This window comes from Dermacentor albipictus, chromosome 1 (genome assembly GCF_038994185.2).
Source record: "Dermacentor albipictus isolate Rhodes 1998 colony chromosome 1, USDA_Dalb.pri_finalv2, whole genome shotgun sequence".
Taxonomy (NCBI): Eukaryota; Metazoa; Arthropoda; class Arachnida; order Ixodida; family Ixodidae; genus Dermacentor; species Dermacentor albipictus.
The window spans coordinates 307,022,878-307,047,014 of record NC_091821.1 but is presented as its reverse complement, the minus strand read 5'-3'; the positions used below and the strand labels follow the sequence as shown (position 1 = coordinate 307,047,014).

At 43.4% G+C, this 24,137-nt stretch overlaps 1 protein-coding gene across 3 annotated transcripts in view; it reads right to left on the bottom strand.

Moving 5' to 3' along the window:
• Window positions 1-24,137, bottom strand: part of Cog1 (conserved oligomeric Golgi complex subunit 1) — a 78,080-nt gene that overhangs the window by 29,625 nt on the left and 24,318 nt on the right. For all 3 annotated transcript variants that reach the window (XM_065438927.2, XM_065438928.2, XM_065438929.2), the window contains exons 13-16: window positions 21,655-21,731; window positions 20,422-20,553; window positions 7,035-7,142; window positions 5,555-5,605 (exon numbers count right to left, since the gene is read on the bottom strand). In XM_065438927.2, coding sequence (XP_065294999.2) covers window positions 5,555-5,605; window positions 7,035-7,142; window positions 20,422-20,553; window positions 21,655-21,731 — 368 coding nt within the window. The remainder of the gene's footprint in view (window positions 1-5,554; window positions 5,606-7,034; window positions 7,143-20,421; window positions 20,554-21,654; window positions 21,732-24,137) is intronic.

Sequence of the window (24,137 nt, the reverse complement as noted above, 5' to 3'; positions counted from 1 at the left end):
TTGTGATCTCATGCCAATGGGCTGTATCTGTAGGGCGAGTGTAGGACTCGCACACCACTGGGTTATAGAGGCAATTCAAAGGAAATGGCAGGAAGGAGCCTAAAGAAGTGCACCATTAGGAACACCCTTGATGGAACAGAGGACTGCGCCATCTACAGTGGTGCTGATGGCACGACTACATATTCAAAGTGAAAATGCTTCCAGAGAATCTGAGTCAATAAATATGCCAAATTTTTTTTAGCATTGTTGTACGCAGTTATTTTTGCAGGTTACACATCTGGATTTTTTTCTTTATCATGTTTTGTAATTGGGGTTATAGGTTATAAGTGATGGCAGGTTATACTCTGAAAGAAACGGTACTAAGTTGTATGAACTCTATCACACACTTCTCACATACAAAAGGATGGCATTTTGCAAGTCTGAAGGTTGGCAAACTTAAGACATTTAATCTGATACCTAAAGGGAGCCTGAAACACTTTTCTAGTTAATCATAGAATGGCCTCACTATTAAAGGACGCCATCTCAGGAATCTAATGCTACAAAACTTTTTCGAATCCTTCAAGTGTAAGTGGAGTTATTGCACCGACATGCAGTGTTCTCTCTTTTTGTATCCACTATCGCACTGGAAGCTACATAAGGGAGCAGTCAAAGGGGCAAAGCCCCGTCCGAAAGTTCACACACACACATATATATATATATATATATATATATATATATATATATATATTTGCAATTACGTATTACTGAGAATTACTGAGAATTATTACTGGGAAAGTAACCGGTGGCTTGACGAACCAACCGACTGAGCTACCTTTCCGGGCAACATTGAAGGGCCACGAGTTCAAATCACATGTTATGTTCCTTTTTTTTTCTTTTTTTTAATGTCTTTTCCTTTATTTTATCACTGTACGACAACCCTCCTAAACAAAAAAAAAATTATATATCCTCAATTATGTGTGGCCACACATGTGCAGGTCATAAATACCAGGTTCTCTAGCCGAGTGCCATCCATGCGGTATAACCGAGCTCAGATTGGTCCACCTTGACTGATCAAATAGGGCACCACTGTAGGTTAAATGAGGCGTACAACTCCTGCGGGACCCGCCGTGGTTGCTCAGTGGTTATGGTGTTAGACTGCTGAGCACGAGGTCGCGGGATCGGACCCCGGCCACGGCGGCCGCATTTCTATCGGGGCGAAATGCGAAAACACCCGTGTACTTAGAATTAGGTGCAAGTTAAAGAACCCCAGGTGGTCGAAATTTCGGAGTCCTCCACTACGGCGTGCATAATCCGAAAGTGGTTTTGTCACGTAAAACCCCATAATTTAATTTTTAATTTAACTCCTGCGGGGATGGTAGAGTATCCGTCTCCAGTGCAAGAGGACGCGATTCAAATCCCGGTGCCGCGTAATTATCCACCAGAAAATACAAAAAAAAAAACGTGTGTTGAGAAAATGGCACAAACAGGCCTGGACTGCGGCCTGATCTCGGTGACCAGAACCGGTAACGCACTCTCTCACCAGAGCAGGATTGGCCACCCTGGTGCAGTACTTGGCCACAACCTCCTATATGAATACAACAATCAAACCCCGGCCCTCAGTCCCCAGCAGCCGCGAAGCAACTGACCACGGCGGCGGTCAGATCTGTGACGCTGCAGAGGGTGCTAAGAATACCTGGCTCCGGACAGGCCGCCATTGGAATCTGAACCTGGCAACGTTTAACTTTAGAACGCTATCTAGTGAGGCGAGTCTAGCAGTGTTATTGGAGGAATTAGAGGGTAGAAAATGGGATATAATAGGGCTCAGTGAGGTTAGGAGGACAAAAGAAGCATATACAGTCCTAAAAAGCGGGCATGTACTGCGTTACCGGGGCTTAGCGGAGAGACGAGAACTAGGAGTCGGATTCCTGATTAATAAGGAAATAGCTGGTAACATACAGGAATCCTATAGCATTAACAAGAGGGTAGCAGGTCTTGTTGTGATACTTAATAAGAGGTACAGATTGAAGGTGGTACAAGTCTATGCCCCTACATGCAGTCATGATGACCAGGAAGTCGAAAGCTTTTATGAAGACGTAGAATCGGCGATGGGTAAAGTCAAAACAAAATACACTATACTGATGGGCGACTTCAATGCCAGGGTAGGCAAGAAGCAGGCTGGAGGCAAGTCAGTGGGGGAATATGGCATAGGCTCTAGGAATAGCAGAGGAGAGTTATTAGTAGAGTTTGCAGAACAGAATAATATGCGGATAATGAATAGATTTTTCTGCAAGCGGGTTAGTCGAAAGTGGACGTGGAGGAGCCCGAATGGTGAGACTAGAAATGAAATCGACTTCACACTCTGCGCGAACCATGGCATCATACAAGATGTAGACGTGCTCGGCAAGCTTGGTACGCTGCAGTGACAATAGGATGGTAATAACTCGAATTAGCCTAGACTTGAGGAGGGAACGGAAGAAACTGGTACACAAGAAGCCAATCAATGAGTTAGCGGTAAGAGGGAAACTAGAGGAATTCCGGATCAAGCTACAGAACAGGTATTCAGCTTTAACTCAGGAAGAGGACCTTAGTGTTGACACAATGAACGACAATCTCATGGGCATCATTAAGGAGTGCGCAATAGAAGTCGGTGGTAACGCCGTTAGACAGGAAACCAGTAAGCTATCGCAGGAGATGAAAGATCTGATCAAGAAACGCCAATGTATGAAAGCCTCTAACCCTACAGCTAGAATAGAACTGGCAGAACTTTCTAAGTTAATCAACAAGCGTAAGACAGCGGACATCAGAAACTATAATATGGATAGAATTGAACAGGCTCTCAGGAACGGAGGAAGCCTATAAACAGTGAAGAAGAAACTAGGAATAGGCAAGAATCAGATGTGTGCGTTAAGAGACAAAGCCAGCAATATCGTTACTAATATGGATGAGATAGTTCAAGTGGCTGAGGAGTTCTATAGAGATTTATACAGTACCAGTGGCACCCACGACGATAGTGGAAGAGAGAATAGCCTAGAGGAATTCGAAATCCCACAGGCAACGCCAGAAGAAGTAAAGAAAGCCTTAGGAGCTATGCAAAGGGGGAAGGCAGCTGGGGAGGATCAGGTAACAGCAGATTTGTTGAAGGATGGTGGTCAGATTGTTCTAGAGAAACTGGCCACCCTGTAAACGCAATGCCTCATAACCTCGAGGGTACCGGAATCTTGGAAGAACGCTAACATAATCCTAATCCATAAGAAAGGGGACGCCAAAGACTTGAAAAATTATAGACCGATCAGCTTACTGTCCGTTGCCTACAAAGTATTTACTAAGGTAATCGCAAATAGAATCAGGAACACCTTAGACTTCTGTCAACCAAAGGACCAGGCAGGATTCTGTAAAGGCTACTCAACAATAGACCATATTCACACTATCAATCAAGTGATAGAGAAATGTGCGGAATATAACCAACCCTTATATATCGCTTTCATTGATTACGAGAAAGCGTTTGATTCAGTCGAAACCTCAGCAGTCATGGAGGCATTACGGAATCAGGGTGTAGATGAGCCATATGTAAAAATACTGGAAGATATCTATAGCGGCTCCACAGCCACCGTAGTCCTCCACAAAGAAAGCAACAAAATACCTATAAAGAAAGGCGTCAGACAGGGAGATACGATATCTCCAATGCTATTCACAGCATGTTTACAGGAGGTATTCAGAGGCCTGGAGTGGGAAGAATTGGGGATAAAAGTTGATGGAGAATACCTTAGCAACTTGCGATTCGCTGATGATATTGCCTTGCTTAGTAACTCAGGAGACCAATTGCAATGCATGCTCACTGACCTGGAGAGGCAAAGCAGAAGGGTGGATGTGAAAATTAATCTGCAGAAAACCAAAGTATTGTTTAACAGTCTCGGAAGAGAACAGCAGTTTACGATAGGTAGCGAAGCACTGGAAGTGGTAAGGGAATACATCTACTTAGGGTAGGTAGTGACCACGGATCCGGATCATGAGACTGAAATAACCAGAAGAATAAGAATGGGCTGGGGTGCGTTTGGCAGGCATTCTCAAATCATGAACAGCAGGTTGCCACTATCCCTCAAAAGGAAAGTGTATAACAGCTGTGTGTTACCAGTAGTTACATACAGGGCAGAAACCTGAAGGCTTACGAAAAGGGTTCTGCTTAAATTGAGGACGACGCAACGAGCTATGGAAAGAAGAATGATGGGTGTAACGTTAAGGGATAAGAAAAGAGCAGATTGGGTGAGGCAACAAACGCGGGTAAACGACATCTTAGTTGAAATCAAGAAAAAGAAATGGGCATGCGCCGGACATGTAATGAGGAGGGAAGATAACCGATGGTCACTAAGGGTTACGGACTGGATTCCAAGGGAAGGGAAGCGTAGCAGGGGGCGGCAGAAAGTTAGGTGGGCAGATGACATTAAGACGTTTGCAGGGACAACATGGCCACAATTGGTACATGACCGGGGTGGTTGGAGAAGTATGGGAGAGGCCTTTGCCCTGCAGTGGGCGTAACTAGGCTGATGATGATGATGATGATTACTGAGAATGCTCTCGCTATAACCAAGACAGCCAATAGGTGTTGACGGGTCGAGTTGCTTGAGATGATGCTGCATGACGACATTGCAAAAGCGAGATCAAGCAATTATTTCCTGTTTTTGACAAAGAGATTGTAAATTCCTTGTTGCATGCATTGCAATAATATTTGGCTCGCATGTTCACAGGAGCCTCTAGTCCAGATCGGCAACATTTCCTTACTATGTTCAAAAAGTGTTTCAGGGCCCATTTAAGCTAGCGTGAAATGCTAGACTTCACATTATCAACATTATTCTGATGTCATGTAGTAATAAGGCTAGCTATGATGATGTTAATCACAAAAAAATTAACAAGAGTAATGCATGCCTTTCTCGTGCCTGTGCTCACATATGACAGCCTCGTAAATCGCAGAAACTGATCAAGCAAGTGATGTCATGATGCATCCACTACCTAGCTACGAAACCAAACTAGTTCTTAGAAACAAGTATATATTCTAGTAAACTATCTAAAGCACTCTGACACGTGCCAGTACTTTTTCTAGAATTTGGAGGGCTTGAACATTTCTTTAATGGAGGAAAAATAAGAAAAGTAGAAAATGTTGTGCCAATAATTATTTAGGGCCAGCACATGAGCCTGCACACATCAGCAGCAAGATTTCCTGTGAAAAGCCAGCAAAAGCTGGCACTGTTCACAGCTAGCCATATCCTGCAGTCTATAAAGTGGAAAAAGGAGGGTTACTGAGGGGCCCGATTTTTGTTAGTCTCATCATAAGAAGCCAACAAACACTGACACCAAGGACAACATAAAAAACAGCTTGCCGCAGGTGGGGTACGATCCAACGAAATGCGAAGGTTGTGGGATCGTTCCCCACCTGCGGCAAGCTATTTTTTCATCCACTTTCATTTCCATTAATTTATCGTTTCTGTTTTTCAGTTATTAAGCACAAGTAATTTCCCCTATGTTGTCCTTGGTGTCTTTGTTCGTTGGCTTCTTATGATAAGTCGATAAAGTGCTCACTCACCAGTCTGCATCACTAGAATGGGCCATTTCCAAGTCAACGAAAGCATGCCACCTGGAAGAACAGTATTTCAATTTATGAAATGTGAGAGCCAAAGAACACAGGAGAGCCACTTGAAAGCTAAGTTCTATGCCATTCTTCTGGCATAACATTGACAAAGTCGGTACAAATTACAAAAATCATCCTGTCCCAAAGTGAATCTTATGCAATCTAAACTTGTTATACAATGTAAAAAAAAGCTCAGTAATAATAATTTCAAAAAAATATGTCTATGATATACGATATAATATCTACATTATAATATACAATATAGAATATAATATCCCATACATAGAATTTAACCTCGTTATAACGAGACGGGGATATAATGAAATAATGGATAAAACAAAGTATATGCAATTTCCCTTTAAATCCCCATAGAGATCCACATATCTAAAACATTGTTCTAATTAAGTAAAATTGTTCTGCCAATGATTATAACGAACTAGATTCATTCCCGAAACCAAAAATAGTGACCGTTGTGAACAGAGCTTTCCGCTAGGCTCTGCATTTATTTGGCGAGGCAGTTCAAAATTCCAGCGTCAAATATGCTGTCACCACCATGTATAGTTGGTGCGCGGTCACCGCTGTGTGCAGTCGTGCGCCTGGTGGCCGTGTGCAAGTGGCACTTCTTTCTTGTCACATATCTCTCTCGCTGTTGGTTAATCACTTAACGCATGTTAAGTTATTTACTTTTGAAAACCCATTTATTGTCGAGGCTCACAATACTTGACTTGAGCAATGTGTGGTAGACCTCGGAGCCCTCTCCTGGACGGAGGCCAGGATTTGCACTGCAGTCTGTACAGTCAATATAGTTGCCTGTCTCTAAATTGCTCTCATTTGGGGTCGTTTCCAAACCATTTGAAGGCGAAATATACTCATCTGTGCCACTAAAATCATCTTCTGATTCTATAAACTAAGGTTATTTTCATACATAAAATGGATGCACAGAAAGCACCGCCATTCTGTCAGCACATCATGCTACAACCCGCATGAAATTTTCTTCAAGCATGAAAGAAAGACGAAAAAGAAGGTTCTGCCCTCATCTGGAGACATTGCAAAGTTAACTTATTAATTGAAAAAGTTATCGAAAGTTGGCGCTATCAATCCAAATAAATGGAGAACGCGAGCATGCGCATGTCGGGTGCTACCTGACATCTGAACTTAACAATATGTTCACATGTCAGGTGAGGCCCAACACATGACTGCAAAGGTTGAAGAAAGAGGGCGGCAAAAGGTCGAAACAAAAAAAGAGAGAGAAAGGCCATCATAGTGGCAAAAGTTGTTTTCTTACTTGAATAATGTAGCTGCTCACTAATAACGCCTAGACAAATTATTTTGTGATCCATAATTCACCACGCTGTCCTTCAATAATTTGAGACGAATCTGTTCAACTCCACCTTGCAGCTTTGGTGCATGAGCAGCAAAGGGACTGTCCACTCACCGGCTCAGCATAGCTGCAGTGGCTTGCTCCAAGTCCTTCTCCATGGAGCCCCAGGGCCTCAGTTCCTCCAGGAGGCATTCCAAGTGCTGACAAAATGACTTGCACAGCCTGCAAGAAAGCCAGAATTCCACTTAAAGGCTCACTTGAAAAGGCACTGAAGGGACACGTTGAAAGCTACATTATGCTAGGCTGACGGTGCACACTTCATTGCAGCAAAAAAATAGTTCAAGAATTATTACATACGAGTACATTAGCCATGAATGCTTATGCATTAGTGTTTCAATGTGCCATGACATGCTAAGAAAAATGTCACAGTGCAGAGTTCCAAATCAGTTTCAACCAGCTAGCCCTTTCAGTGACGGCATGAACACGCCAGTGTTGAATTGAGTGGGCTTGGTGGCACCGTCAAGCACGCCATGAAAAACCACTTTCTTCTTCTCATACAGACGCTGCTAGGACTGACAGGGACCACTCAGAACTGCGACCGGTCTTCAGTTGTTCGGCACCATGATTACGGTATGCTGGCTATCCAGCATCATCATGAGCAACAGAAACAGCAACAGTACTGGGCTATCAACATGGCTGACAAGGACAATCTTGCCGCCCATGGATCAAGCATCCAGCACGATCACAACGCTGCACCTGCGCCGTCCATTCGGCCAACCAGTGACAGCAGCGACATCAGACGAAGCATACAAAATGCCGCAGCAAGCACAGGCCTCCTTCAGTGGGCTTGGTGGCACTGTCAAGTACGCCATGAAAAACCAGTTTCTTCTTCTTGTACAGGTTACAAAGAAATGTCCATTTTCTAAGTGTCACAAAAGTGATGCTATTTGTTTCGTGGTGCTATCAAGCCCCGAGTGTATTTTGTGTTGTTTGCAAGTGCTTCCGCATTGTCCGCTCGCTATTGTTGCTTAGTGGTGACATCGAGGAAAATCCAGGCCCAAATACACTCGACAAGATCTTAAAAGGGGTTACGGAAATTGAAACCTCGCAGTGCACTTTAGAAGAAGGACTGCAAGGCGTTCAATCTAGATTGACAGAAATTGAATTTACTCTAGCATCGCTTAAACAATATCACGAAAAGCTGGCGCAGTGCAAACAGCAGGTCACCACAATGAGCAAAGATATCCAGAGCCTGAGCAAAAAATAGACGACATGGAAAACAGAGGCCGTAGGAATAACATCATTATCTACGGGTTGGAAGACAAAAGTGATGAAAGTAGTAAAGATCTAGAACAAGCAGTAGTTAACGGTGTATTCAAATACAAACTCGATGTAGAAATGAAATCAGTCGAGCCTGTACATGTATTGGGAAAAAGACGGAAAAGAGCACAAGGTCTGTAATTATAAGGTTTTACAATATCACAGAAACAAGACTGTTCTTCGTAACTGCAAGAAGCTTAAAAATAGCGCGATATCTCTATCAGAAGACTTCTCGGCTTCAGTACGTGACATACACAGGAAACATTGGCAGTCCTCCAAAGCAGAACGTGATGCTGCTGATAAAGTAACACTTCTTTTTGAGAAGCTTAAAGTGAACGATCGAATGTATATACGGAACGACATACAGCAATGCAGGCTACCTTTGAACAGATTACGTCGCAACGACGCCGAAAAGTTCAGTGCTGACAATGCATGACGAGCAGGAGTTGTAAATTCACTTTCTTTAGTATGTTTTAATGCAAGGAGCATTGTTAATAAAGCTGAAAAATTAGAAGATATCTTGCCAATTTACTCTCCTGACATTGTCGTCATAATGGAAACGTTCAGAAATAGTTCCTCCCGCTTATTTTATTCTTAGCTCCTATCGCGGCAGTCGTGGGGGCGGAGTCGCTATAGTAATACGGTAGGGCTTATCTTTTCGACAAGAGCAAGGTATTCCAGATCATGAAAGTGTGTGGTGCACTAAATATGTCCATGATTTACCTGTGCTGATAGAAGGTATGTATAGGAAACCAAACGCGTCCAACGACTGCATATGGAAAATTCACGACTTTCTTTGTGGCAGGTTGAAAGATTGTACTAAGCTAATTCTTACTGGTGATTTTAATCCAGCCACTATTGATTGGAGTACGTTGACAGCTGGTAGCAGAGATGTTAGTAGTTCTGAACTGCTTTTGAACATAGCGTTTAGTTTTTTGTTATATCAGCTTGTCACTGAGCCAACGCGCATTTAAGGGCAAACATTTTCAATACTACACTTTGCATTTGTCTCTAATCATCTAACAGCCGACATCACACTCGAAGAGGGCATATCAGATCATAAACTGCTGCTGCTCACAGTCACTATCGGCATTAGCAGACCAATTCCTGAATCACGTGTATCTGTTAAAAATTACAATAGAGCTGACGATGTCAGCATCGACTACCTTAAGTAGCATTGGAAACTTTTTCTATTGAAAATTATGGTACAGCGAATAATCTATGGCTTAAACTAAAAGACATAATAACACATTGTGAGGGAATGTTCATTCCCACGCGACTGAAACGTACAAAACGCAGAAACCCATGGATTACGCGTAGTGTAATCCTCCTAAAAAGAATACTACACAGGATGCGGAAGAAAAAACTTAATTCTGAATATATTCGACGACCTTCTGGTGAGCTAAAAACTGCTTTACGGAAGGCAAGAGATGTTTTCTTTTCAACAACACTAATGAATTTTATGACACAGCTTCACAAAAGTTTTGGCGCTACCTATCCAGGCCCGAGAACCATGTGACTCAGATCGATGTAAATGGAATTATAACTGATGAAGCTCACACCAGGCACGTACCCAGGGGGGGCCCGGGGGGGCCCGCTCCTCCCACAAATTAAGCGGCATACCCCCTCCCCGCCCATGCCACCACTCCTCGCACACATTTCTAAAGCGCGGCCAAATCAGTGTTGAGATTTGACAACTATTTGGCGGCCAACATTTTGCTCCCTCTTTCACTCCTTCTGGATGGTGGGAGTTATCGGCATCAGCTGTGGTGTGGAGGCTAGTTTTCTCAGATTCGGTGCCTGCGCGGCTTTCAGTTGTTTCCGCCTATTCAATGGTCACGCACATTGCTGTTGCTTTGTTAGTTCAACCTTCTTTGTTTAGACTGATCCAGGGACCAGGAAAGGGATTCAGCTCGTAGTCAGCTGGTCTGTATGCTTGAGAAACGAGTTGAGGCGGGACAGAACGCCAGTTGCGTCCAACTTGTCCTTTTGCTTCAGTAATTCCTCGAGGGACAGCTCGCCATGACGGTGGCAGATCCTCGGAACCATATACCCGCGATATGGGCTAGATAAGGTGGAAAACATAATAATGCGAAACAGCATCCCTCATCAAACCCTGCAATAATCCTTAAGAGGAAGCTTTAGCTCGGACCCAACTCCGACGCGGCCTACTAAAATACATGTAAAACGCAAAAATGCTTTTCTGAGATAACCCCTGGACTGATTTTAATGAAATTTGTTGCATTTGAGAGAAAAAGTCAAGTTATTAGTGACTGTTGGAATCGGAATTTCGATTTATGGCTTGAATTTTGTGAAAACATTTTCAACAATCCGGAAAAAAATTAAGCGCGCGAACTTTATGAATTAAAGGCTGTGCATGAAAAACAAATATCGCAGTTCTGTTAATGGCAACCATTAGATCATTCAAAACAGACAAATTCGATATGTCTATTTGTACTTTACGTGAACTTGTTACCTTGTGTACAAAAGTTCTGCGAAAGCTGTATTTCCATATTGCTGAACTTTTTATACATTCATGTGTAACGTATCAATTTTGTCCGCTTTAGATGTACTATCAGATGCAATTCACAGCATTGCGATATCACTTTTTCTTGCAGAGTTAGAGAGCTGTAAACTTGATAGTTTCGTTTGCTGAAAGTTCTCTATTTTTGACAATTTTTAATAAAGAATTGACAACCTAAAACAAAAATTTCAAACAAGTCACTAGATTTTAAGTTTCTTTTTTACACGCAACAAACCTCTTCAAATTTGGTGCAGTGGTTGCCGAGAAAAACGCATTCTCCTTTTACATGTATTTAGATAGGAGCACCCGAGCAAAAGCTTCTTCTTAACCCTTTGAGGGTCGAAGCCGTAAATATACGGCGCCGCGAACAGGTCCGAAAATGGTCGATGCCGTATATTTACGGCGCCGTCTGTACGTTTAAAACGCGCGCTAATTTCCTAACTTTTTCTTGCCTGGCATGTGCTACCACTATGTGGGAATACATGGAATTTTTTTCTTGCGTCTCTCTATTTCGGTTTTCGTTGTATAGTTCTTTTTCTGCTCCGGAGCGTCTGCTACCGCTCGCGCATTGGCGCCCTCGCGGGCGCGCGGCGGTTAGTTTTGGTTTTGTTCCGCATGCGGCTTCGGATTCTTTCGCACGCAAAACTGAGGGCTATCTCCTTCTTATCATTCAAAGGGTGACCGCCTGTTACTCGCTCGTTTGTTACTCACAGGCGTCCGCGCATATGAAGGATGCCGCCGTGCATGCGTTTCCTTTTTTGGCACTTTATTCAGAAGTTTCCTCCCACGGCTGCTCAGGGAAGCAGTACCCAGAGGAGGTGCCACGTATGCGCCAACACCACTCAACAGCAAAAATATCGCAAGGACACAAGGTACATGTGCGCCGAGTGCAACAAACCGCTCTGTGTGGAGCCATGCTTCAAGGACTACCACACGCTGAAGAAATATTAGTGCAAGAGGAACATTTGAGACTTGCGAAAAAATTTCGTGTGCGCATTCTTCTTGTGTATTTTTCTCGTGTGGACATTGTATATAACAATGCGCCAATGTTTTTTAATTGTTATAAATTTATTTGCCATTTTTTATTGTTTTTCACGAATCAACAGTACATATATGCCAATGAAAATCATTTTTTCTCACTTTACGGTCACCCTAGAAAAATTAGGGTAAATTTTTTTCGAAATAGGTCCCTCTGAAGAATTTAAATGTGCAATAAAAAAAATCGACCCTGGGTGGTCGCATATGGCGAAAACAATCGACCCTCAAAGGGTTAAACTCATAAGCAATATGACTGTTACCCGTTGACTTGTATGTTTTTTTCCTAATTGTGCAGTACTTTTCGTGCAAAATTGGAAACTGGGAACAAGAGCTGCAAGGAGTTGAGAAATTAAGCGATATACCAAGGGAGAGAACTAAGGCAACAGCAAAACAGGAAGGAAAAGCGAATATTAACAAATTTACCCACTGTTTATGAAAATCTTTATGGATCAACATCTTTTTATTTAAAAAGGAAGTAGAGAAAATGCCACCGGAAGCGGAGAACAATTCTGTGCGTTTTTAATGACGCCTCTGCAGTTATCAGTCGAGCCGCCTTATGTAGCCACTTCCCTGCTGCGCTTATGTATAGGTCTTTTACAAACCTTCCGCGGTGGGCTCAGTACGTCTAGAACCGCAGTGTTCTGCCCTCTATGCAGTTGTACGGGACTGGCAGCCACGCATCGTTACGTAACTTCCCAAGTAAAAATACGAGTCGGTTATGGCACTTCACTTGGTAGAGCAGTAAACGAGGGATCCAAAAGAACTGTGATTGTTCCACAAATGTATATTCCTCTAGGATTCTTCTAAAGCTAATTCAACAAACGTTGTTTTATAATCGGATACAACTCAAGTCGGCAGTGAAGCCCTGCCCATGCCCTTATAACCGCCAGTCACTGTTCCTCTACGAGGCTGCACATAATTTGTACTTCAAACTTATCCTGTTACCCAAATCAGGCGGTAACCACAAAAATCAAATTATTAATGCGTAAATTTAGATGTTTTCCCTCGCCTATTATAGTGGAATGCGAATGCCTAATTCTTTATTGAACTGAAATGATTGCTTCGCTGGAACTATTTATTGTCAAGTTTCACTTTAGTTGGCCGTGAAGTTTCATGAGTAAAACGGGCTCAGCAGTGAAATGAAGTATACCGCAGACTTTTGAAGATTTAATTAATTATGGAGCTTTACGTGCTAAAACCATGAGACATGCCGTAGTGGGGGTTTCCGGAAATTTGGACCACCTGGGGTTCCTTAATGTGCACCTAAATCTTAGTACATCGGTGTTTTCGCATTTGGCCCCCATCAAAAATGCAGCCACCGTGGCGAGGATCGGGATTCGATCTCGCAACCTCGTGCTTCGCAGCCCCACACCATAGCCACTGAGCAACCATTGCAGGCAGACTTTTGAAGAGAGAAATGCTCAGACTCAATACACTTTGTCCATGTCTGTGGCACACCACATTACTTCCGTCGATGAAAAGATTTTTCAAGAACAGTAGACGCTCCGGAGGTATCAAGTACGACACCATTTTGAAAAGGCCGCATGACGACAATGTTGTTTGCCTCTATCATTGGCTGATGGAGTAAAACAACCCCGCATGGTCCATGTGCCTTGGTTGTGAACTGCTGTTTTTTTTTAATTGTATACTACCATAGAAATCGTTATTTTACACTTTCGCTTTTGTAATTGTTCTTGCCAGTGTTCTTCCAGCTCTTCTTTCCTGCACGAGTCCATTTGATGTGGTTCCTTGTTTGCCTAGTAAAGGAGAGGTGTATCTCACAAGCGTACCTGAGAGATACACCTTATTTTATTTCTTTTTTGCGGGTTTACGTGTCTTTATCGTAAATGGCAGGCGTTATTCACATTTGTACTAGTAAAGGTACCCACGCACCCACCCCTCTCATTTGCATAGAAAAGTTACGTTGGGTTGGGCCCCCCCCCGAAAGAAAATCCTGGGTACGTGCCTGGCTCATACTGTTGTCAAAACATTTAACAGATACTTTCAGTCGATTTTTACACGTAACCCTGTGCTTACAGGAAGTGAAACTTTGACAGACCCTCTGTTATCAATGTCTGAAGTAGTCATAACTCAAGAAGGAATACTTATTTTATTGCTACAGATTGACGTTAAAAAAATCTTCAGGTCCTGACAATCTTTCAGATTCTCTTCTGCGGCGTTACGCAGAACAGATAACTCCTTTCTTACATGCAATTTTCGTAGCATCGCTTCAAATAGCCACCCTGCCGATGGACTGGCTCCGTGCCAAGGTCCTACCGATTCACAAAGGAGGTAATAAGTTACTGGTAAACACTTACAGGCTGATTTCACTCACTAGTTCTTGTAAAATGATGGAGCATATTATTAGCAAAGCAATTACCACCTACTTAGAAGATAACAATCTACTTTACCCCAAACAACAAGGATTTCGTAAAGGTCTTTCTACCATAACTCAACTCCTCAAAATAATGCATGACTTTCCTGCAGTACAGTAATTAACTCGAGACTTCAAGCTGACGCAATATTCATAAGACTTTTCCAAAGCATTTGACAAGGTGCCCCATCCAAAATTAATTAACAGGCTTAAGAATATCGGGATTGACACTAACATAGTACACTGGATAACTGCCTATCTCTCAAACCGCAGTCAGTACGTTAAAATAAATGACACTGAATCTGAAGTGTACTCCGGTATTCCACAAGGGTCTGTGCTGGGTCCAATTCTTTTTCTAATATTTTTAACGACATTCATTCTCATGTTGAACCTGATGTAACAGTAAGGCTATTTGCAGATGACTGTGTCATCTACACCACAGTACAGACAATTAACGACCAGATACGACTTAATTCCTCCTTAACTAACATTGCCAGATGGTGTTAAGAATTTTGACACCATCTGGCAATGTTAGTTAAGGAGGAATTAATGGAAATTATAGTAGCAAGAAATTCATCCATGTATATAACTTGAAAAAAGGTACCCTTAAAATTTACCTATAATCTAATGGGATTACATGTAACAGAATTCGACACGGTTAAATACTTGGGTGTTACCATCACAAACACATCAAAATGACATAAAAACTGTTTATAGCGCAAACACATGCAACCACAAAGTATAAGGGACAGGACACAAGCGCTTGTCTCCTGTCCCTTATACTTTGTGGTTGCATGTGTTTGCACTGTAAACAGTTTTTATGTCAAGTATGCACCAACTCGCCTAGAAAGAAGTTTTAATGAAGTACATCAAAATGAGACATTCACATTAAACAGACATGCACAAAAGCATATAGACAGCTGGGATACCTTTGCAGGAGACTTGCACTGGCACCTTTCATAGTTAGGCTAGCAAGTTATAAGGCCCTTGTAAGGCCAATCCTTGAATACGGCAGTATTATCTGGAATCCGCACCAAATCTACCTCCTTAATCAACTGGAGGGAATTCAAAATAAAGCTCTCCGGTTTGTGTATTCACAGTATTCACGTGACGCCAGCATAACTGCACTACGCAATCGGGCAAACATTCAAACCTTGGCAATTCGCCGGCGCGTTGCTGCCTTAAAGTTTCTCTACCTTCTTTATCATGACAGCATTAATATAAGCAAACACGACTACCTAAAACCACCATACCAGCGCTCAGCCAGAAAAAAACCACGACAAGAGTATCAGGCCATTTATCTCCCACTGTAATACATTCAAGTATTCCTTTTTTCTGTCAGTCATAGAATTATGGAATAAACTGCCAGGCAACATTGTGTCCTCAGAATCTCTCATCACATTTTCTGTAAAGATTGAAAATTTGTTTGATCAGCAAGTTGAGCCGTTGTAGAAAAAAAAAAACAAGAAAGTGCTGCGCACGGAGTGTATGTTTTTCATGTGTATGCTGATCGCAGTTATATTTAGTGTACGCTTTTACTGTGTATGCCGCTTGCAGTTCTTATTCCGAAATCGGTGTATGATGTGCACCCTTTCCTGTTAGTCTGTAGTGTTTTAGGATTTTCTTTTATTTATTATTTTCGGATGATTCTTTTTTTTTTTGTCCTGCTAGCAATCTGTACTTCGTTATTTTTGTTCCCACTCCTGTAAGAGCCTGTCAAGGCTTACAGTATAAAAAATATAAATAATATAATAATATAAATATATACAGTATAAATAAATAAATAAATAAATAAAAATAAAAGCACGAACATAGCGATGATGATTATTACTTATTGGCATGCCCTTTAAAACGGGGCAGGGGCAAATCGTCTCCTAGCCTACTTGAGTTACTCAGTTACACTATTAATGCCTTTCCTTCTAGCATTCTTGTATGCAACTATTTAACCTTCTCTATCTACCTTGCACCGCTGCCTACGCCTGTAGTGGATCCGGTCATATCGGTCTCCCCTCTGCTTTTTTCCACCAATATTCCAAACCTTGGTCGCTTACTCTACTGCTGACTGGCTGATACTTCCGTCTACTTTAAGTCCAAGTGCTTCTGGAAGTTGTACGTTATGTGCTGGTCTCGCTGGGTGAATCCCTTTGCATTCCATTAGGATGTGCTGAGTGGTCTCAGGATCTTTGCTGCAGCCTACACATGCCTCATCTACTTGCAAATATTTGCTCCGGTATGTTTTTGTTCTTAGGCAACCAGTTTGAGCTTCAAATAGAAAGGCACTTCCTTTCATGTTATCACACAAGTTTTCCTTTCAATTTCTTTTTTTTTCTCATTCTTGTAAATCTCCATGGTCTTTTCCATGTCTCTGTCTCCATGTCTCCATGTCTATCCGTACTTTAAATTACTCTGTACTTGGTTACAAACTTTCTTGACTCCTACCTCCATTCTGTGCCCGCACTTTTTAGGTACAGATACTTGTGCAATTTAGCCGCCCATTTATTTTGATCCATGTTCCCAAACCTCTCTTCAAAACTTACTTTGCTTTGCGCTTCTCCCACTTCAAACGAGGCCCAACTCGTGTCCCCTTGCACTGCCTCATTTGTAGTTTTGACGTGGGCTCCCAAAGCCAACCGGCCCACTGGTCTTTGATTAACTTCCAACCGCTACAATACCGTAGCCGACGGATATTTCAGACTCCTAAAATTCGGACTTGTCGCGTTTTTCAAACGACTGCCGGGCACCCTCTACTTGCCCACAGACTGTACATAGCAGCGACTGATAATTCGGACAACATGCATGTAGAAAGTTCAATATTTCTGACAAAACATTGGCACCTTCAAGTCGTTTCGTGACTAATTTCAACAGGTAGGCACCATTTAGGACTCAACCAGCACCCCGCATGCCGCCATTTTGAATTCTGCTGGCTTGAGGCTTGTTAGGAACCGCTGGTTGCTTGTGTTGGATTGCTGTTGCAGCTAGGTGGCATGAGCCGCCACCCGATTTCAAGGGTTCGGCCTTATCCATCCATCCATCGTGAACGGTCACCGTTGGTGCTTTTGTGCAGCGTGCTTGTCTACCAGGATATTCTCGCCTTTCAGAAGTGAATTTTTGGTGTGTGTTCTCGACGCTATGGCCCCGCCTCGCGCCCCTCTGCTGAACATCACAAAGAATAAATGCAGCAACTACACCACCTGTAAAAGAAAGCTGCGATCGTTGAACCTGTGGAGAAAGGATGGATGCAAGCTGACGTCGCGAAGCAGTTCCAGCTGCTTCGTGAAAGGCCGTTCAGCCAGCAACGATAGCAAATTGTTTTGCGCTACTGAAGAGCCTGGTAGAGCCAGTGCAGCTGCAATCGAATGCGACATAGCAGCAGAAGGCGGCGATAACCTGATTGCCAACCTGCGAAACAGTGGAATGGATATTACGGAAGCAGCTACATTCCGCATGTTCGCCACCATTGACAGCGACCATGAACTGTGCACTGGAGCCTACTGACGACAAGATCGTGACGCAAGTGCTGACGCTTCAAGAAAATGATTCCGGATCCGATGACGACATTGCCAGTGCACTGATGTTGCTGTCAAATGTGTACGACAAGAGGATGACCCTCGCACAAATACAAGCGGATGTTGTCGCACGCAGTCGCAAAATGAGGCAAGGCACAATCCATGAGTATTTCAAAGTTGATCCGCAAAAATAGGGTTCATTTTTCCTATTCACAATTTTTTTCTGACTGTTCTTTTGTTCGGAAATCTTTCCCATCCCCTTGAAGTCCAAAAAATCGGTTGGCAACTGTATGTCCAATTTTAGGTACAGAATGGCATCTGCGACTCCTTTTCGGATTCCACACACCAATTCATGCTTATTATGGCCCCACAGTGCCCTATGTGTCGAATGTAAGTGGCACCCTCTTGTAACAAATGTTGACATCACACCTATCCTTTAAAGGCAGAATAACACCAAACACTGTACCATTTTCAGACATGGTAGTACCATTTCTGATGAAGAAATGTTACAACTTTCTCTCTGTAACAGCTGCTAGCAGATGTCGTTTCCTGTATTAACCCTTTCGCTGTCACGGACGTACCGGTATGTCACGCGCTTCCCCCCCCACGGTGTCACTGACGTACCGGTACGTTCTCTATCGTGCGTTCCAAATTTCGCGCCTGAGCGCAAAGCTGGCGCTCCTAAATTGGCCACGCCATCTGTCGACTCTTTCTACAAGTTCGTATATTCTCCCCGACCTGTGTTAACCCATGTATTGAAGAGTCGGTGCGACTGCCACTCCCCGCTTTCTCTTTGCTGAGTGGTGCGGTGGCTCCGCGTTCGCTGGATCATGCGTCGCGCGCGTGTGGTTATGGGTTCAAGGGTTGTTCTGCGATCTCCACTGGTTTGAAGGTTTTTATTTTTCTTCTGTTGGTGTGTCTGCTATGGTGCGTCATGTTCAGGCACACGTGCCATTGCCTCTCCGAAAGGAGTGACTCGATTGCTGATTTCGCTCTCACGCAGCACCCTCGCTTCCGACTTGCAGCAGTAAACGTAAAGCCCTTCGAACTTTGTTTAGCCTTTTTCCATCTCCCTCTGTCTTCTTGATCATGCAACGTCCCATTTCTCTCCGTTGTGCGGGCGACTGAAAGCGTATCCTCCCTGCGCGCGGTTACTTTCAGATGTCTGGGCGCGCGGGACCTTCGTCTGCTCATAGGTGCGGTGGCTCAATTCCGATTTAGAATACGAGCCGAGCTCGGATTCGGACTCGGACAGAGTCGGGTGCGAGGAAGAGGGTTCCGCATCGTCAGATTCGGGTGTTGAATGGATTTTATAGTCAGGCTGATGATGATGATGATGTTTACTAACAGCAGCCGCAGAACACTGAAATGTGCATATAGCATTGACTATGTTATTTGTATACCAATCATAATCAAAAATAAATTGCTATGTTCATTTCCTGCTATGCTCGTTCTCTGAAACCAAGCCGACACTGGGGGTGCGTCACAGCCAAAAAGGTCCGACAGCGAAAGGGTTAAAAAGCCCTAAGTGAATACATGGCCTCGCACACCAATTATCAAAATTTTTCAGTTCTTTTCATGAAACAATGAAGCACCACTATTCACATGATATGAGGAATTCATAATTGCAAGTATTTATGATAATGTAACTGCTCAAACATGCCACGGATAGAATCTTTCTCCTTGAGTCTATGTAGTGTCTGCATAACACATATAGATGAGCATTATGCGTATCTTTATGTCAGCACTTCCAAAAGTTAGATGTTGTCAAGAGTAAAGCCAGTTTAGCTAGTATTCAGCAGCAGAATTTTTAGCCACCAAGACTTCTCAGGGGCAACAAGCTATTGTGATACCAGAATGCCACTGTTCACAACCATGTGCACAAAGCACACTCAATCCTGTCACCAATATAAGACTTAAGCCCCAGCCACACTAGTGTAAAAATGTGCACAGAGCGCTGCTGGCGTTTAAACACAGTTGCTGCAGTGCGGCCACACCAAGTGGCAGCTAGCTGCTGCAGCAGTCAAGTGATAGCATGAAAATCTCACCTCTTTTATTTACTTTGTCCTTAACGCGAGTCATGTCTTATGAAGACGACGACGTCATTGCCACTGATCACAATCATGTTGGTGTGTTCCCTTCTATTGTGTGTTCGAAATCGCACTGTTCGAAAGACAAAGAGAATGAGGTACTGGGTGTCGTTTCCTCGTCCTTGCATTCAGGGTCCGTCTTGTCATACAGAACCGGATATGGCATACCGTCTCCAAAAACCTTGCCATTGGGACGTCTTGGTTTGCTCAACATTTTATATAAACAATAGCAGACCATGACAATCAAAACAAGTGCAAACAAGTGCGAACCAGATCAAACCAAGCCAACCAAAACAAGTGTGAGCGAGAGCTGACACGAGCAGACGATCGTGCGAAACAAGCGGTCAGGCACATTGTCCCAGTTTTCCATGCGCATGTCACTGAAGGGGCCACTCTCATTGGTCTCCTCTGATTACGGCTCGCTTCCCACCATGGCAAGCCACAAAAATTCGTTACAGGGCGGATCCCTCCTGTGACACGAAAAAGTTGCTGCGTGGTAGATGCTATGGGCCTGCGGAATGCTGCATGCGATTTTCCAATAGTGTAGCTGGGGCATTAAGGTGCATGAGCTTTTCTCCTGAGGTTATAAGACGTGATGCGGCTTGATGAGTGACATGCGGCTTGATGAGTGAACCAGACAAACACTTACGCCTGAACCTGTGGTGTCAGACCTCGCGTCTGTAGAGCCAAGACCTCCTGGGAAGAACGTTGTGTGTTCAGTAGTTCCTGTGACACTGCTTTCCACGTGAAATCTTCACATGGTTGTTCAAGTACTGAACCCCTGCATGGAGCACAAAGCATAAAATTTGAGAAGGTAGTGCAATAGCGTGAAAAAGCTTCTAAAATGCCCCTTAGCCACTGATGTAGAGCAATGCATAAACTGTAATGAACCTTTTTTGTGCAAACTTAAAGACTGCTAAAGTTTCCTGAATATTTTAATTACTGATTCATTGTCGATAGCTTTCATTATTAGTGAACGAGCAGTTCACTTGTTACTTTTTGTTTTCCTTTACTGTCAATTATTTTGTTCATGTTTTCGAGTTGGAGTAAAGCCACAGAAACTGTCTATATAAAGCGCAATATTTCTTGGAACTGAGGCCAAGCATGTTCTTGTTATCCTCCATGCGGCCTGTCATGGCTACCTTGGCATGGAGAGAGAGAGAGAGAGAGAGAGAGAGAGAGAGGGCTCTTTATTAGAAAAACAGAGAATTTCGCCGGCGCGTATATAACCGCTGACATGCTACTCTGTATAGGGATGGCGACTGGGATTAAACGATTCCAGATGAAAGTGGGAGAAAAAGAGAATAAAAATAAATATTAAATGTCCAAGTGGACCTTGGCATGGAAAAATATCGCAGAGGTGCGGGTGACAAAGCAATTTTGTCGAGCCACGCCTACACAGGAGAGGTTGTCAGGGGCTCTAAATCTTTTTCACAATCATTATAGCACTAAGCTGAAGCTCTGAACATGACTCTCAAATTTTCCAGGTCAAATTGTTTGCTTGAGATGAAGAAATGTCCAAAAATACTGTGATTCTGGCATTGAAAAGGCAGCTGTGGCTGCCTCACTCTACGCCATCATTTTTTAAACTCAGGGCAGCTAGACTTCCGCTTCCGCCTCAAAAAATTTGTTTTCTGGGAAGCTGGTGCCTTGTGATAGCTCAGCATGCACACTGAAATTATGAAACAACTTCGACTCTGTGACACTCAGTAGTCAAAAGGAAATTCTTGGATGAGTGAGACCTGTCGATGGCATACTTGGAGGAAAGGCATGGACGAGCGAGATTTGTCCTTGGCATGAAAAGAGATAACAAGGATTTGCCATGAAGCTGTCCCAACAAGCTCAGGATCAGATCCTTTTAAAGTTAACAAAACTTACTCACCTAGCGCCAGCCTTGAGAGCGCTTAGTGCCTGTAGACAGGAGTCCATGGCAGCATTAAGGTGAAGACTAATCAGCTCCTGCACGTTCAGACAAAAGTGAAATCCATAAGAAAATCAGGACACAGTTTTAATCAATGGTAGAGCCACCTCAATGCCGTGTATTTTGATAACATCTCAGAACACAAGTAATATGAATGGTAAGATTGGTACCTTTGGAGCTGATTCATCAGGTCAAACATCCTTTCCCAGCCCTGTTGCATGCCAGTTCTACCTTCACTACTTTCACAGAAGAACTTTCTACAGCCAGTGCTGCGCGGGCCGCGCAGTTTTGCTTTCTCTATCTGCGGCCCTTTGTTAAGGCCTGACTGGAGGGAGACGCATTTGCACCTGGCCAGGCATGGCAACGCTTCTGTTGCAGGACGCTTCTCTCCCGTGAGTTTCTGCATAAAACTCAAGGGTTACAAAATCGTCGCCGTGCGCTGTATGCTGTATGTGCGAGCGAAAGCGTGCGAGGGTGAGCCGGCAAGCACAGCTCAATCACCGTGCGCGAGCGAGGAAGGCGGGGCAGATGTGCGCCCTCTCCTGTCGCCGCGAGGCACCGGGGTGAGGCGGAGGGAGGGAAGGAGAGAAGGGGGGGGGGGGGGGTCTTCACCGGCGGCTGATGGTTACGACGCAGCCATGCAGGCGCCGTATCTTGAAAGCGATTTGCAATGTGGCCAAAGTGTGCACCCGCGTGGGCCTGATATTTAATGTGATGTGCAATGTTTGCACAGTGCGCGTAGTGCCGGTAGCTTCGCATGCGACGTGCTTTCTGCGTTTCGTTCGTGTTGAAGTGAGAGTTGTACGAAGGTCAATTCGCTCGCTGCTACTGCCGCAATTCCTAACTTCAGCATCTTTCAGCAAGTTTCCGTGGTCATTGAGCGAGATGTCTTCATGTTTACCTGTGCGTGTGTGACACCGTACCTGTTAATTTAGTTAGTAAGCGAATGTTTACATGTTTGCATGGCCGATAAAACTACTATCCTTACTTCATATAGCTGTCTACTAATTTGCTATCACAATCGATGCTTCGCTTTTCGAGTGAAACTGTGACTTTTTTTTTCTCCATACCAGTCAGTGTGACAAACGCACGAATGCAGCAAGAGCCAGCTCGATGTCGAGCACGTCGGACTGCGTTAACCACATCCGGTTATGTTGACTGCGCCAGTGCTTTGGAGTATAGACACTGTTGTTAATGCCAATGGATGTAGTGTATGTGCGCGCATGCTCACGCCACGTTGGCCTTAACCTGGCGATTTTTTTTCTTTGACTTTCATTAGTTCGAATTTTGCATAATTCGAATTTTCATTGCCTCCCTACAGAATTCGAATTAACGAGCTTTTACTGTACTACATTTAGAAATTGTACTATTCAAGAGGCACCATGAACTGTCACCTCTAAATGAAATCATGCGTGAATGAACAAGCTGTTTAGCTGAAAAAGCTATTTATTGTTCGGATCCTTCGTTACCGGGTTTTGTATTTCTTCATATTCGGGGGGCTAAAGAAAGGGAAAAAATTGAGCTCCATTTCGAGAAAGTAAAACCAGGGAGAAATTGGGGGTTTTGTTGTCTGGCAGTATGAAGCATTGGGTTTTTCTGGAAACCTTTACAAACGATTAACACAAGCAAAAGTCTCCCTTTGGGCACACATTTTCTATTTAAACAAACAATACTACTCGCATTTAGATGTAACGGTGCAACAGCTGCTTGCAAAACAAGTGACGAACTTATGTCTACAAACACCCTTTGTCAGGTATTATTAGTACATTTAAAAGAAATGAACAAACAGATACGTGTTTGGCATTCCCTTCTTTTCTTTGTTCTCCACACTTCTTTAACAAAGGAAAAAAAGCATGAAAGGTAATGCACAGAGGTACACCTTGCAGGAGGTGTGATTCTTTTCCTTGTCTGACAAGGGAATTATCCTTGTCTGACAAGGGTACATTATCATATGCACTCAAAGCATTTCTGTGTCCATCCTAGACCTGTCAGGCCTTTCGTCCTTGCCCGTTGTCATCCTGCTTTATTGGTTCCCAATATATGCTTTTGCAACAAAATTAATGAAACACTAACTTGACAAATCAGCCACCCTTCAGTGAATGTAACGTCACTGGGTAAACATCCTCCCAACATCACAGCTACCATTCAAAATGGAAAGCAACGTCAGCGCTTCCCAGTGCATTACTGCCATTTACATGTATGCAATGTGCACACAAAATGCAATGCAATGCACCATTGTCTTATTCAAGTAAATGCAACTACTCAAAATGGCACAAGCTTTCGTTTGCTCAAGGTCAGCAGGAGCTTAATATATTGAATCTTTATGTATGCTAGTTTTTGCTTGAGTGTTAAGAGGAAGGTTTAGCTCGGGCCCAACTTCAACGCAGCCTATTCAAATACATGTAAAACGCAAAAACGTTTTTATGAGGTAACCCTTCGACCAA